Below are 15125 nucleotides of genomic sequence, written 5' to 3'. Positions count from 1 at the left end.
GGGGCGGGGCAGGATGTCTGATTAATTAAATAAGTGTAGCAGGAAGGGCCCAGTTGTAGGGAGGTGGATATTAGCCAGACAGGAAGGCCCTCTAGTGAGTGGAGAGGCAGAAGGCACCGAGGGGCCAGAACACAGGGAGCCCAGCAACCGGGAGGCATCTGGGGCCCCTGGGCCCCCCTGAGCTCTCCATGTTCAGATCAGGTAGCACAGCCTTTGTCTTTGGCAGGGAACTAGTCTGGAGGTGCCTCAGGTGCCAGGGCTCTACCTAGGAGATCTCTGCCCTCTCTCGGGAGGAGGTCCTGGCGGGGCTCTGGGTTCCCCAAAGCCTGGGTCTTGGTGGATTTTCGCATCTATCTGGGGGAGGGACACTGGGGGCAGCTCTGGGCCCCCAGCTCCAGCACCACTCACCGTGGGTCGTCACTGTACTGCACAGCAGCGAAGCGGACACCCTGTGCACTGGCTGCTCCAGAGAAGGGCAGCACCAGCCCCTCAAGGAAACCACGCACTTCGCGGAAGTTGCTGCGGCCGATGGACGAGGAGCCGTCCAGCAGGAACACGATGTCAGCCGCATAAAGGCGCGTGCAGGTCACTTTGGGGATGGGAAGCAGCGATCACGACCTCTTCTTGGAGCCCATCCCCCTTCACGCTCCCCTCCCCCTCCCGGCACTGTGGTCCCTTGGGACTAGGAGTTGGGGACAGGGGAGTAGCCCTTATCTGCTCTGCAGACAGGCCCCGGCCAGCTCGGGCCTGAGCGCCTCGGAGGAGCCGAGGTGGTGGCCACAGGCTCCTCCGTGGAGCATTGGTGGGGAGGGAGAGTCGCCTGAGCCGACTGTATCTGGGACTGAGGTTGGCGTCGGGGGCTCAGCGCGGAGTGACATAGGGAAGGGGACCAGCGCGCATCTGGGGAGTTAGCGTTTGGGTCTGAATAGGCTGGGGTGCCGTTTGGGAGACGCAGCGCGGGTTGCGGAGCGTTTGGGGAGTCCGAGGAAACTCAGGAGGCCTGCACGCGAGGTCGTGTTGCGGGGCATCCGGGATGCAGGCCGAGTGCAGCCGCGGGTGACAGGGTGCAGTGTCCTGGACGGGGTCCTTCCTAGTCGTGCCCACCTCTTTCCCTGTGCTGGGCCCGTGCTTGGGGCGCCCCTGCCAGGATCCCGGCGCAGAGCGCGGCCACCAGGAGCGGCAGCCTCATCCTGGGTGGGGGAAACGGTCAGCCAGGACCCCCGCCTCTGCCCCTGGGCTCCCGCAGCCTTGGCAGGTCCGTGCCCAGCGCTCCCGGCCCCCAGTCCCGGTCTTGCCTGCGGGTCCGCCGGCTCCCTCCGCCAGCCGCCGCCGCAGTCCCGCGGCCACAGCAGAGAAAAGTCCCTAATCCTGGGGGGCGGAGCGGCAGGCGGGGACCCAGGGGCCCGCCTCCACCCACCGTCCCAGAGGTCGCCGCCCCCACCACCGCTCCCCTGGACAGACGATCTGACTCCACTTGAATGTAAAGACCCCACCTCCTATGGCTTCTGGGAATCCCCCAGAAAGTTCTCTACAGATGCTGAGGGAGCCCCTTCCGACCTCATCTAGGGTCAGAGGTCTTGACTGCTTTAGGTCAAACGGAGCGACTAGTGAAGTGACTGCTGGGGGCTGGAATTTCCATAGGTTCCTGGGGACCAAAGAGGCAGCAGGATGGGGGGGTGGGGGGTGAGGCTGCAGCTGGAGATGACTCACCCCCCACCCTGTGCGGGTGCCCAGACGAGCCCTCGGGCCAGGAGTCCCGCCGGCCACTCCTGTGATTCAGCTATCGCCCTGTCTGGTGGGTCTCCTGTACCACACCCTGATCTCCTTTTCAAGCTGAGCAGCCCCCAGCAAATAAGGGCTCTGGGCTCATCCCAGGGAAATCCACTGAGCTGCACCCAAGTAATGTCCAACCCCCCCTCATCTGGAGGGGGAAGTTAGGAGGGGGGAATCTGTGTCATGTTTATGCATACGTGTCCATCCCAGTGCCCTGCACTCCCTACTATGCCCTGAACCAGTCGCAGGCAGATGCCATCCAGCTGTGCCTGCAGGGAGGGGCTACCGGCGAGTGGAGGGTGGGACCACACAAGGCTCATTTCTCAGGAATTCACCCCCTCCTGCCTACAACCCCTCATGGGCCTGTCCTACCCCAAGCCAGGTCCCCCTACCTACACCTCCTCATTCTGGCCTGCCCGCGTCCCCTCCTTCAATCTCGTCTCTTGAAGACCTGCTTCTACCCATCATCCCACCAGGCCCAGAAGTCACCCTGGGCTCCTCTGCTTACTGCCCTCACAGTCCACCTACGCCTTCCACCTTCGTAACCCTTGCCCTATTCATCTCCCCTGAACCAGCCTGACTTCCCACCCACAGATCCCTCACTGGCTTCTGTGATTGTGGATGGAGCCCCTCCAACACACCTCCAGATCAGGACTGCTATCGTGAGATGAGTCTAAAGCAGAGAGAGACTCTCAAGAATGCAGGCCCCCATTTTTTTTTTTCCTGCCAGTCTTGGATAATTCTGGAAGCTCAGAAAATACATCTACACTCCCCACTGCTACCGGGCCCCTTCCAACATACTTGGCCCCACAGCCTCCCCTGGGGATCCACGGGCTGAGTGGGGAGAGATGCGGACAGCACTTCTGTTAAACTTGTCTTCCCTGGACTCCTCCAGGGCCTGAGGTTTCGGGTATAGCCAGAGCTGGGAGCAATGAAGTCCATCTACACTGTTCTATTGCCCAGAGGCGGGAGCTACTTTCCTCCCTGACCCGTCCCCCTAATTATCCTGGGAGGGATGCCGCGCTATGACTCACAGGACCCAGCACCTTTTCCTAGCACCCTCCACCCCTCGAAGCTGTCCTACAGGTGAGGGCAGCAGAGAACCAGACATTTCTCCTTACAGAGGCAGTCAGTCACCAAGACCCTCTCCTTCTCTCGCACGCGAGGGGGTGGTGAGAGCAGGGCAGAACTGGCACGTACATTATGGACATAAGTGTGGGTCCAGCCTGTAGGGGAAACTAGAGGCTGAGCTGAGAGGGTGTTCAGGAAAAGCTCATCAGAACCATGAGGGGTGCCCAAAAGAAAGGAGGGCCGCCTGCTGTAATGGGGGCCACTCAAAAAGTGCTGAAAGAGGCTGTTGGGGCGGTAGAATCACTGCTGGGGCCGCGTGCAGGTCTGGAGCTCCCAAGAGGCTCAGGTGCAGGTCTGTGATCCCCTCCCCGAGGCCCGTGGCTCCAGCCTCCTGGCAGGCACAGGTCCTAGGACACAGACCCAGAGGTCAGCTCCCTCCATCAGGGCAGGGGGGCCCGGAACTCTGTTCTTTTCCTTCCCAAGCTGACTTCAGTCACCACCTCTGCCACATGGCACCATATCTATTTCCAACTGGGGCCCCTTTGCAGGATTCTAGCCCCATATCCCACTGTCCTGGGCACTCCAAATTTCTCTCAGAACTGCGAGCAAAAGTTCGGCAGGCCATGCTCCTACCAATCCCCTAGGTACCCCAGCCCTGTTGGGGATGCTGTCCTGTTTGTGTCCCCCACAGCCCTCTAGCTCTTCCTACAGCCATGACCTCTGCTCCGCCATAGTGCAGCTCACCAGGTCGCCAACAAATCTGGCCTGAGTCCCCATGCTAAACTTCAGGCTGACCAAGTCCCTTTTCCTGGTAACTTCCAATGCACCTCCCCCACACTCTTCTGGATCAAATCCCATGGCTTGGTATGAAGCTCTTGCGTCTAGCACACCTGGAGCCTGAGGGTCAGGCCTGGGCTTAGAAATGAAGCCCCAACCTGACTGCAGAGGGTTAGGGGCGCAGGAAGAGGGGCCTACCTGCCCACCTGCCTTACAGACCAGGGCCCAAAGGTGGCGGGGGACTAGACAGTTGAGCGCTTCCCCAGGTCCTGGCTGCCTCCGGAAGATGGAGAGGAGACGGTGGGGCCGGCAGCTCAGGACTTGCCTGGGAGAGACCTAGTCAAGGGAGGGGGCTCAGGCCCCACTGAGCTCAGGGCTATTCTTGGAACCTGAGTCAGCAGCAAATCAAATCGAGGCAAAGGATTCTTGCCCTGCCTGTCCAGGCAGCAGTTAGAAACCCAATGGGAACATTATGCTCCAGGCTGTCCTCCTCCCAGAATCCAGAGTAAACATATGAAGGTGGCTTCCTCAGGGACAGTCCTTGGTCCATCCAGGGGACCTGGGACAGCCAGATGATTGCACAGGGCACACAATAAGGGGATTCCCACCTGAGGCCCCAGGCTCAGACTGCTACCAGGGCAAAGGCTGGGCCTGCAGTTGCCATGGACGCCACCTTACTCTTGGGACAGACTGGCCAGGAGCATTCCCCACGTGGCTAAGTGGAAACATCTGGCCTGAGCTCCCTGCAGGCATCAAAGGCTTCCGGCCTCTGTGCTGCACCCCCACGCTTGCCCCTGGCTGAGGACACATCAGCCTGTGGGAAAGCAGAAGGATCCCAGAGGTACAGAACTGGGGGGGAAGTCCCTGCTCCCCCATCCACTGCCCAGTGGACTCCATGCCAAAGCCAAAAGAGGGACAACGCAGTTCTCAACACAGGCCTTTATTGGTGGTAATCTGTAGCACAGGTTTGAAGAGCCCAGGTGGCTCGTTTCTGGTGGGGGGACCAGGCACACCGGCCCCGCCCTCTTGCCCGCACAGGCTTCCAGCCTAGAAGCGCAGCCAGAACATGCCGCTACGAATCCGGTTGTAGTCTGGGAGCTGCTCAATGGGGCCTGTGGGGATAGGGTGGGGTGTCAGGGTGGGGTACCTGGCTGGTACAGGGACACCTGGCCCTGCGCCGCACCCAATTCAGAGCTGCCCAGAGCAGCACAAGACAGGCTTTGAGTGGAAAGAAGGAAAAGAACATTCCTCTAGGGGTGCTGAGCCTGTCCCTGCATGCTCTGGCCCTCAGAGCCCCACCCCACACATGGAGGTGTCCGTTACCTGGCGGGTGCGGGGTACCGATGGAGGCACCTTGGCAGGGAGTCAGGGAGCTGCTGGGACAGGTTTTCTAAGCACGAACTCCCTGGCAGCCAGACTACTGGGCAGAGACTCCTAGGGGCCTCAACTTGCTGCTCCCACTGTAGGCTGGGGGGTGGGGAGGCCAAGAGAATGGCCCAAAGAGAAAGACAAAAAAGCAGGCCTTCTCAGTCACTTACCCAGTCCAGCCAGTGCTGGACACTGGTCGTAGAAGTACTTGGCGCAGACCTCGCGCAAGGCTTGGGCATCCACCTCCTGCAGGGCGAAGCACAGGGCACACTGACTGACAGGCACCGGGGCCACCTCTGCCATCAACACTACCCAGCTGATCGGCATCTTCTACGGGGACCATGGAGCTGCCCCCTCGTCCCAAAGGGGCAAGGCAGCAGGGCTCTTTCATCCCCAGTGCCAGTGCCTGCCTGCCCCCCATCCCCACCCCCCCCCGCCTAGTTACACCAGCCCTGCTAACAACGCTGCCTAGGATACCAGGGATGCCTACAGGGGAGCCTCCGCTGTCGGGCCTCAACTCCCCGCCCTCTACGAGTCTGCCTGCCCTCGAGGAGTCTGCCCGGTCAAAAGCCCAGAACCTCAACCAGGGGCCCACGTTACCGCAATCCGGCTTTCCCACTCGGTCAGGGGGATGCGGCGGCCATAGGTCAGGAGACTCCGTCCGATGTCCTCACACACGGGAGTGGTGCCTGCGAGGGTGGGGGAGGCTTACGTGTCCACCCGGTCCAGACCCGGACCACTGGCACCCACTCAGCCTCAGCTTCAGGCTGACACCTGGATCGTGGCCTGACCCCAGCTCACAACCCGTTACTGCAGCAACGGGCTGCTGCCCTGGCCACACACACCTGTATCGGAGGCTCTAAGCCCCTGTGCGTGGGGTGGGAGGGTATGGAGTGACCCCCCAAGTGTTCTTTTCCAATCTGGTTAGGAATGCTGGCCACACGGGGCTGTCACTGCCAGGAGGCACCCACCCCAGCCTCCCCCAGGGGCTGCAGACTCACCATCCAGATGAGCCACCAGGGCATTTCTGAGGATGTTCTTGCCCCGAAGCACCTCACTCTCCGTGGCGCTGGTGCAGAGGCGCATCCTAGAGCAGGGGCGGGCGCTCTCTCTGAGGGTGCTGTCTCCCCGGCCTGCTCCAAGGCCCCCACCCCACCGGGCACCACGGGGCTGGCACTCACCACTGGCCTTGCAGGAAGAAAATCATGTCGTCGACACTCATTCGGTCGCAGACGAAGTGTGCGCCTAGCAAGCCCGTCTCTGCGTAGCAGATATTGAAGGTCTGGAAACTCTGGCACAGCTTGTTGGCCACGGCGACTGAAGCCAGTGGGCTGGACATGTGCTGCCAGGAGAAGGGTAGTCGCACCCACCCTTCTGTCTGCGGCCCACACCCTGAACCCCACAGGACAAGACCACACAGTCCCAGAACCCACCCTTCTCTGAAGGCAAGACCCTGGCACTCACCACGCCACCACCGTAAGTGCAGTCATAGTGGCCGATAATGGCATTGGCCACTTGGAGGGTCACATTGTCCGGGTTGGCCCAGCCAGGCCCCTCCACTGCAATGGCCACATGGGCCAAAGGCAGGGCGTCATCACGGTGGCAGATCTGAAAAGTATATGGCAAGACTGAGGGACAGCCAGACAGCCCAGGTGAACAGAAAAGGTGCCAGGTGTGGGCGGAGTGTGCGCATACAAGTGTGAACACGTGTGCTTGTGGGGAAGCAGCCACGGGACCCCTTCCCACGTCCTGAGGCATCTCTGGAGTCGTGAAGCTACCCATGCACACCTGCGTCCTCCCAGAGGCCCCAGCGGAGAGCACTACCCCTGCCCACTGGGCAGCCCACCTGGCTGCCAGTGAAGCGGCATGGAGCGAGAGCGGGCACAGCATCCTCTGCGTATGTCCCAGACACGCTGCCGAAGTGCTTCTGGGCGAGGTCCACCAGCTGCCGGTGCTCCACCCCTGCCGAGACAGAGCAGTGTTACTGGCCAGCCAGGGTCTGAGGCACAGAGTGGGGGGATCACACACAAGAGTAGGACCCCCTGTGCTGTTTTGGCGGGAAACAGTAAAGGAAGACATGACATCAGGACAGGGTGAGGGAAGGAGATCCCCCACAGCCAAACTGCTTCCTGGGCAGGGCAGGCACCTCAGGGCTGAACAGCTCCCATCACCTCAGGCACAGGAAACAGCAGCACGCTGAGACTAAAAACGGGCTCCGAGTGACACATTCTCACTGGCATCAAGGACAAGACGGGCTCCTTGGACACAAGGCCACCTGCCCTACCTCAAGCAGATCCTGGCTGCTGCCCCTGTGAGGGGTGGCGAGTGAGAAGGCACGAGGAAGTGCTACTGCAGGGCTGTGACTAGCTCTGCGGTCCCCTGAAGGCTGGGGACATCTACCAGTACCATTACGAACTCACGCCTTCAGGACCCCAGCTGGACCTCACCTCCTCTCTCAACAGGTCTGTGCTGCCCCAGCACCCTGCCTGTTGGGCACCGGGGGGGCGGGGGGCAGTGGGCGGCCTTCCCTTCTGAGCTCAGATCCTGTTGGGCTCCACAGTCTGATATGGCAGTAGCTCCAACTGCTCTTGGTCCCCAGGATGGATGGCCCCAAAGCCACCAATCGTGCTCCTCCTATCAACCTTTTTCACCCACCCAGCTGCCGAGGCCATAAGCCGGGGAAGCGTCCTTGACCCTGCTCCCACCCCCCTCTCCCACGTCCAGACCTCCATCAAGTTTCCATCTACACAACCATCTTGAGTCCACCTAGTTCTTTCCCTCACTCCTCCATTTCCTGGCAGGACCCTCCCTGGTCTGCTTGTCTCCGCTCTGGCCCCCCCGTGGCAGCAGAGCAAGCCTTAAAACATACATCCGACCATGACACTGTCCTTCTCCTCTGCTCAGGTGCACCATTCCCCACCTAAGTCCCACCATTCCGTAGGCCTCTGTTCAAACGACATGTGCTTCTCAAGCAGCCCCCTAAGCTCCAAATCTCTGAGTCCCCTGTTAAAATCCCCATACCAACCTGTGCCTTTCTTTCAAGGCACTTTCCAGTCTGTCATCAAATGTGCATCATCGCACATCCAAAGCCTGATTTGCTTAATGGCAAGGCCACGAGGAACAGGCCTGGGAGTTTGAATCTCCCACCAGCCTCTAAACTGGGTCTCCTTAAGACCAGTGAGGCTGAGAAAGGCCTGTACGGGGGAAACATCCTGTGTGGCCAGTCCCAGTGGTGGCGGCAGTGCAGAATCCCTCCCCACCTCAGAGGGCAGAGGAGAGAGGCTTTTCCCTTCAAGGACAGGGCAGGAACTGGGTCCCCAGGGTAGAAGATCCCCTATGGTCAGAACCAGGAGACCTGGGCCCTGGTGACCAAGGCCGGTGACTACTCACTCGTTACCAAAGGGGATCAACGAGCCCATCACTCACCTCCAGCCGCTGCTAGCACCATGCGAGGGGCCTTGTAATGCTGGCCAAGGTACTCAGTCAGGTCAGCACGAGACAGCTTCCTGCAAGACATACAGCCAATGGGTCAACACCTCCCCCAAACCAGAGTGATTTGGGTCATACAAGACAGGGAAGCAGACAAGAAGACACATGGCTTCTCTAGAGCGAGCAAGCCCTAGCACACTGCTCGATCCCTTCCCCATCAATGCCACCCACACCTCCGGGGCCCAGCCGTCGCCTGGTCCCACCTCACATCTGACCTCAGGACAGGCTCATAGCCCTCGTGAGGGGGACGCAAGCTAACACTGGGGGGCTCTTGAGGGGCAGCATTAGAGCTCGTCCCACCAGAGGACAAGAAGCCACATGGATGGGATACCCAGACCTTCACCCGCTCAGGTTGTCAAAACATGCGTGGAAACGTATCCTAAAACAAAGCCCTGAACTGGAGCAAAGACCACACAGGAATTAGAAGATTCATAGGGGACCACATGGCAACACAGAAAACGTCTCCAGTTGTGTGAATTAGGAAAATGAACAGCACAGGCCGGTAACCAACTAAAACCAAAGCCGTGTGCAGGTGACCTGGCTAGGACAGCATGGGGGAACGAATTCCACCCCAAGCACTGCCAGCTCTCACCTGACATTCTCACTGGGCCCCTCCACAGCCTGGGCGAGAGGTGTGCCCTGGAACGCAGTGGCATGCAGGTAGTCAAAGACCACGTCCCGCATGGATGCGTCATTCTCCTGCAGCTCCCGCAGGATCACATCACGCCCCTTCTCAATCTGGGAGTCCTCCAGGCTGCAGTTCTGCACAATGTCCGCCAGGAGCTCCACAGCTGGATGCAACGACAGGTTTGGGCACCAGGCGGGCCACCGGAGACTGGTAACAGCCCAAACCCCCCCAGGCCTGGCACCCCGGTTGCCTTGCGGCAAGGCCATACACCAAGGGTAACCCCATTCTTCGGCCATGCCAGGGACTCCTGGGTGCCTGTCCTCTGCACCCCTGATGTGCCATCCCCAGCGCAGGCATCACCTTTCGGCAGGTCCTGGGCCAGCGCCTTGATGTAGTAAGCCGTGTGCTCCCGAGTGCTGTAGGCATTCAGATGGGCCCCCATGCTCTCCACCTCCTTCTCCAAGGCACTGCCAGGCCGATTCTTTGTTCCCTGGAACCAGACATCGACAGGACCGATCAGGAGTCACTGGAGCGCACAGGACCCTCAGGCTCAAGTCTCAGCATAACCAGTGACCACAGGCAATCCCCTCAGCAAATAGGATGGGGCTGCAGGGCCCAGAGTATGTGCTCACCAAGTGCTGAGCAGGCCTTGAACTGACCGGGGCCACAGCATCATGGGCCAAAAGAATGGAGACAGCCGAGGGCCAGGAAAGAAGGGCATGCCCAAAGCAAGCGTTTCCTGAGATGCAGAGCGCTCCGAACAGCCTGACCTGACTATCAGCACTCCCTCTCCCCGACAGTCGTGGTCAGGCAAGCTCACACCGTGTCCAGGGGATGCTACCACGACCCACTCTCCCCCCACAGCATGCATGACTGTGGGCGCACGTGTGTACACGTAGGCACACGCGTGTGCGCCATGGCCTCTGTGGGACCGAACCCTGGTCCTGTGCGTGTGGCAGTGGTGCTGTCCACTGGTACACACACGTGTGATGCTGCAGCTGGCGAGGCTGCCTGTTCCTGCTCCACACCCTTGCCCACCCCGTGTCATTTATAAGACTCGGGCTCTACTCCGCGCCCACACGGGCTGACGGAGGGGATAGTGATGGCTGTCTCCATCCTCCAGAAAGCTCAGCACTCATTTGTACAAACAAGACGTGCCCAGGCAGTTCACCAGAGCACAGCACTGTACAAGAACGCACGCCCACCCACGTCTGTGGGCGTGTTCTGATGCACGTGTCTCACTACGGGTGCCCCACAAGTCCACAGCAGTGCATGCATATGACACAGGCCTGGCCTCTCTGGTGAAGAGCGGGGCTCCTGTGGCTCCCTGGGGTTTTTCTGACTCGGGGGCCAGCGCAGGGGCTCACCAGCTAGCAGACAGGCACTCACTCAGGTGCAGCTAAGCCCACACAGCTCCTTCCAGAAAGGCCAGCCAGAAATTGCCCCCCAGCTGAAGCCCCTAACTCAGGAGGCCGACTTTTCTAACCTGCATCCTCAGGAGGAACAACAGGTAGCCCTAAGCCCAGGGGAGACACAGGACTTCAGGGGCCTCACCTTGAAAGCCAGATGCTCCACAAAGTAGCCGGCCCCATTGTTCTTCTCGGTCTCGTACCGGCTGCCGACGTCAATCCACACCCCCACCTGGACAACAAGCCACAGATAAAGGAAACAAACCACCCCAGCCCCACTTACCACCCACCCTGGGTGATTCAGCAAAAGCCCAGGACCCCCACCCACACAGGCCAAAGCTGAGGCTCATGGTCCCAGGGTGGGGGACAGCTGTCTCCAAATAGGACCCCCGTGCTTGGAGGTACACAGGGCACCACTGTTCGAATGGCTAGTCACACTGCATCTCTCACCACCTCTCTGTCCTGCTGTACTTCCTGACTACTTGTAAAGGATTCCCAAGTTGGTAACTGTGCATGTTTACCTGGTCCCATCACCATGTGAAATTCTAAAATTCAGTCTCTTTTTTCAGTTTATTGTTTTTTTCTAGGCAAGCAACACATCATTTGCAAACAACGTATTTTCTCCTTTCATCATTAAGGAAGGAGGCTATCGGTTTAGACACTGAACATTTTATCATATCAAGGAAGTAGCCTTCATTCACACTTAGAGTTTTTAATCAGACCTGAACACCTAACACTGCCACGTATCTCCATGGCACGCAATGAGAGAATCTTATAATTTTTTAAATAGCCTCCTGGTGTGCTTGAAACAAATGACACCACTCACTGCACACAGTCACACAGATTTACTCTTTTAATTTACTATTTGCTCATAGCTGATTTTGAAATTTCCCATCTACTTTCCTAAGGGATGCTAAGAATATGTCACAAATTCTTCCATAAACATCTATTTCACACCTAATATCATGGAGAGCAAGATGCATTTTACAATCCATGGTATCCTTTGATTGTAACTGACAGCATTCTTTCTTTCTCTGGCACTGGAGCACAGCAGTGCTCCTTGCAAACTAGAGCATCTTACAGTCCATGAAACACAGCATTTCTACAGGTGTCATGTAAGTAGGAAGTTGCCCATCATGTTTTGCTCTGTTCAGTAACATCACAAAGGATATTATTAGTTCCTGAAAAACTAAAAGAACTTGCCAATAAAACCACTTAGCCCTAGAATTTAAGGTGGGGAGAAGTGGGAAATTTATTCCTGGAGACTATTCTCAGCTATTCATATATCAAGCCAAGATTCTATTCCTTTGCATTTTTTAGAAAATTATCCATTTCACTAGAATCTTCAAATGCATTTCCTCTGCAACCTGAACAGACATTTCTCCAAGGAGGACATACAGATGGCCAATAGATATATGAAAAGATGCTCAACGTCCCTAATCATCAAGGAAATGCAAATTAAACCCGCAATGAGGTATCTCCTCACACCTGTCAGGGTGGCTATCATCAATAATCAACAAACAAGTGTTGGTGAGGATGTGGAGAAAAGGGAACCCTCGTGCACTGTGGGACTGCAAATTGCTGCAGCCATTATGGGAAATAGAGTGGAGGTTCCTCAAAACATTAAAAATAGACTGACCAAATGATCCAGCAATTCCACTTCTGGATATTTATCCAAGGAAATAAAAAACACTGATTCAAAAAAATATGAGGTGTGATTAAAAAAGAGGGTGAATGTTTAAATTAAAAATATTATAGTAAAAAACACATTGCCATTAATTCCTCTCAAAATACTCTTCCTCGCTTCAAACACACTTATCCCATCATTCTTGCCACTTTCTGAAGCAGTTCTGGAAGTCCTCCTTCATGAGTGTCTTTAGTTGCACTATCGTGGCTGCCTCGATGTCCTGAATCGATTCAAAACGTTTACCTTTCATGGTCATTTTGACTTTGGGGAAGAGCCAGAAGTTGCATGGTGCCAGATCTGGGGAATAAGGTGGATGAGGACAAACCCTAACGCTTTTATTTGACAGAAATTGCCATATACCAGAAGCAATGTGTGACCACACAGAGCTCTGCCATGATGGAGGATGAAACCATTTGCCCATTTCTATTTGCTACTCACATCATTTCTTAAATGCTCTAATAAGGGCTTATTTAGAATTTACCAGCTTTCCTTGGTACAAACTCAGCTTGCAAAATTCCATCAAGATCAATAAACACAATTAACACCATCTTGATGTTAGGTCTTGATTGACGCATTTTTTTCACACGAGGAGAACTGGGTGATTTCTACTGAGAACTCTGAACCTTGGTCTCAGGATCATAACCATAGACCCAAGTTTCATCTCCTGCGATGATGCCTTAAAAAGCCGGGGGGTGGGAGCCAGTTGACTAAGTTGGTTAAGAGTGAGGTGCTCTTAACAATAAGGTTGCTGGTTCGATCCCAACATGGGACATTGTGAGCTGCACCCTCCACAGCTAGACTGAAACGACTACTTGACTTGGAGCTGATGGGTCCTAGAAAAACACACTTAAAATAAATAAAAGTTTAAAAAAAAAAAGTAAAAATTTCAATCACTGATTAAAAAAAACAAAGCTGGAACCTGAAGCAGCACAATCACACAACTCTAACGAAACTGACCAACGCTACTGCTTTTTGTTCAACAGTTTAAACGCATGAAACAAATTTCGTACTCACTTGCTTCACGTTCAAATCTGTTGTTCAAATACTTTGAATGGAACTATAAGAGATGTTCAGATCCTCAGAAATTTCTAATAGTCAATTGTCTGCTTGATCGAATCATTGTGCTTACTCTTTCAACGTTCTCTTGGGTTTTTGATGTTGAAGGATGTCCCAATCTCTCGTCTTCAACTGATTCACAACCATTAACGAAATCGCCTGAACCACTTGTAAACCATCTTCATGGTCAAGGCAGTATCACCGTAAACTATTTTAACATTTTGTGTGTTTCTTTACCACTTTTTTGCAGTTTGAAACAAAATTTCTCGTTAATGCGTTGTTTGTGATCCATGATTTACAGCACACTTTAAAACACACCTCTCAGCCATAGCTCACACCTGACTGGCTGCACCGAATAAGATGAAACTTGTCACACACTGTTACTAAGATTCGACACACCACTGCCCATATTAAAGATCCCTTTCTGCTGGATGGCACTTGGCAGGAGCATTCCGCGTAGTTTTTGATCACACCTGGTACATGCACCCCTATGTTCACTGCAGCACTATTTACAATAGCCAAGATATGGAAGCAACCCAAGTGCCCATCGACATACAACTGAATAAAGATGAAGTGGTACATACATGCAATGGAATATTACTCTGCTAGGAAAAGAATGCAACCTTGCCATTTGAGACAACAGGGATAGACCTAGAGGGTATCACGGTAAGTGAAGTAAGTCAGACAAACACTATATGATCTTACTTATATGTGGAATCTAAAGAACAAAATAAATGAACATACAAAACAAAACAAATATATCTCCTCCGCAAGGCATGACTGGTCTAGCGAGATTAGGACTTTGAGCTGTGAGGCTGGCAGTCACGTGATGTCTCTGAAGCCCCTTTTTCTTACTGTAAAATGGAGACAGAATTGCTCCTCTTGTATCGGTTGCTTAAGAAAACGCTGGAAAAAAACTTGGCCTCCTGCTTGGCAAGCATCATATGCTAAATGAGTGTTGACTACAGTGAGGACTGCCACCCCTACCCCGGGAATCAAGGTGGGGCTGGAGTTGAGATTGGAGTAGGAGGGTCAATCCAGCCGTGAATGAGCAGGAGTCTGACCCAAACCACAGAGAGCTCAAGCCCAAGGTCACCCCCAGACCTGGGAAAACTCCAGCTCCAATATGGAGGACCCCTCTCGACAGCGGGACCCCACTCACCGTGCAGGTAGCATGGGAGGACTGCTCGGAGGCCACTCGCAGCCCGTTGTCCAGCTGGCTGACCTGCGTCTCTGGCACGCTCTGAAGGGCCTGGGCGAAGGTGGCGGTGCCCCGCAAGGCAGGCGACTTCAGCAGGGCCGGGTGCTGGAACGAGGTGGCTGGGACTGAGGACTGGGTTGGGGGATCGCCCCTCAGCAACCAGGCCCGCAGGGGGATCCCCATCCCCGCCCCCAGGCCCGCCGAGAGACTCCCCTCCCCGCCCTAGGCCGTGACCTTCCCACGGCTCTGACCCCGCGACCTCCCCAATCTCGACTCGCTGCCCCTAACATCCCATTCCCTGTCCGCGTCCCGAAGCCCCACATCCCATAGCCCCGCGCCCTTGCTGCCACCTCACCGAGCGGCGGGTGCGCAGGAGCACTCGCGTCCCTGCATTGGCCGCCCGGCAAACCGCGGAAGCCGCCATCTTCTAGTCCAGTCGGCCCTGGGTCGCGCCACGCATGCGTAAAGTGGACGCGGCGGCGCCCGAGGCGCAAGCGCAGTACCGCAGCCTTGGCGCTCGGCCGCCCCCTGGTGGAAGCCGAGGATATTCACCCCTGGCTAGTGTCTGGTTTTGTCCGCGCATCCACTGGTACCTGCGCGCATCAGTCCACCTAGCTCCCTGTTGGCCCGCGCGGGTCTGTCTGAGGTCCAGTCCATCTTCCCTTT

At 56.2% G+C, this 15125-nt stretch overlaps 2 protein-coding genes across 3 annotated transcripts in view; both read right to left on the bottom strand.

The window, feature by feature from the left end:
• COL7A1 (collagen type VII alpha 1 chain) overlaps positions 1-1368 on the bottom strand; it is a 31081-nt gene extending 29713 nt beyond the window's left edge. The window contains exons 1-3 of the mRNA XM_033133089.1: positions 1296-1368; positions 1105-1190; positions 409-589 (exon numbers count right to left, since the gene is read on the bottom strand). Of these exons, the coding sequence (XP_032988980.1) occupies positions 409-589; positions 1105-1189 (266 nt within the window). The 5' untranslated portion in view covers position 1190; positions 1296-1368. The remainder of the gene's footprint in view (positions 1-408; positions 590-1104; positions 1191-1295) is intronic.
• Positions 1369-4545: 3177 nt separating this feature from the next.
• LOC117037269 (cytochrome b-c1 complex subunit 1, mitochondrial) lies at positions 4546-14967 on the bottom strand. Of its 2 annotated transcripts, none has more exons than XM_033133159.1 (13): positions 14815-14967; positions 14421-14591; positions 10661-10747; positions 9467-9596; positions 9071-9269; positions 8416-8495; positions 6836-6951; positions 6454-6597; positions 6171-6331; positions 5991-6076; positions 5590-5678; positions 5160-5235; positions 4546-4733 (listed from the first exon to the last, which is right to left on the bottom strand). In XM_033133159.1, the coding sequence occupies exons 1-13, from the start codon at positions 14881-14883 to the stop codon at positions 4669-4671; spliced, it is 1473 nt and encodes a 490-aa protein (XP_032989050.1). In that variant the 5' UTR covers positions 14884-14967; the 3' UTR covers positions 4546-4668. The 2 variants fall into 2 exon arrangements, with proteins under 2 accessions (XP_032989050.1, XP_032989051.1); XM_033133160.1 differs by having other exon boundaries at positions 14421-14564; positions 14815-14966.
• Positions 14968-15125: the final 158 nt, after the last annotated feature.

Source organism: Rhinolophus ferrumequinum, chromosome 17 (assembly GCF_004115265.2).
Source record: "Rhinolophus ferrumequinum isolate MPI-CBG mRhiFer1 chromosome 17, mRhiFer1_v1.p, whole genome shotgun sequence".
In the NCBI taxonomy this organism is placed as follows: domain Eukaryota; kingdom Metazoa; phylum Chordata; class Mammalia; order Chiroptera; family Rhinolophidae; genus Rhinolophus; species Rhinolophus ferrumequinum.
Note: the sequence above shows the minus strand (reverse complement) of the source record. Positions and strands in the feature narration are given on the sequence as shown.

What these genes read in the sequence shown, in the direction of transcription:
- LOC117037269 (XM_033133159.1), bottom strand. Translation starts at nt 14,883, where the DNA reads ATGGCGGCTTCCGCGGTTTGCCGGGCGGCCAATGCAGGGACGCGAGTG. An exon ending in GGGCCCAGTGAGAATGTCAG is followed by an intron (nt 8,496 to 9,070) that starts GTGAGAGCTGGC and finishes TATGTCTTGCAG; the next exon opens with GAAGCTGTCTCGTGCTGACC. An exon ending in GCCGCTTCACTGGCAGCCAG is followed by an intron (nt 6,598 to 6,835) that starts GTGGGCTGCCCA and finishes TATACTTTTCAG; the next exon opens with ATCTGCCACCGTGATGACGC.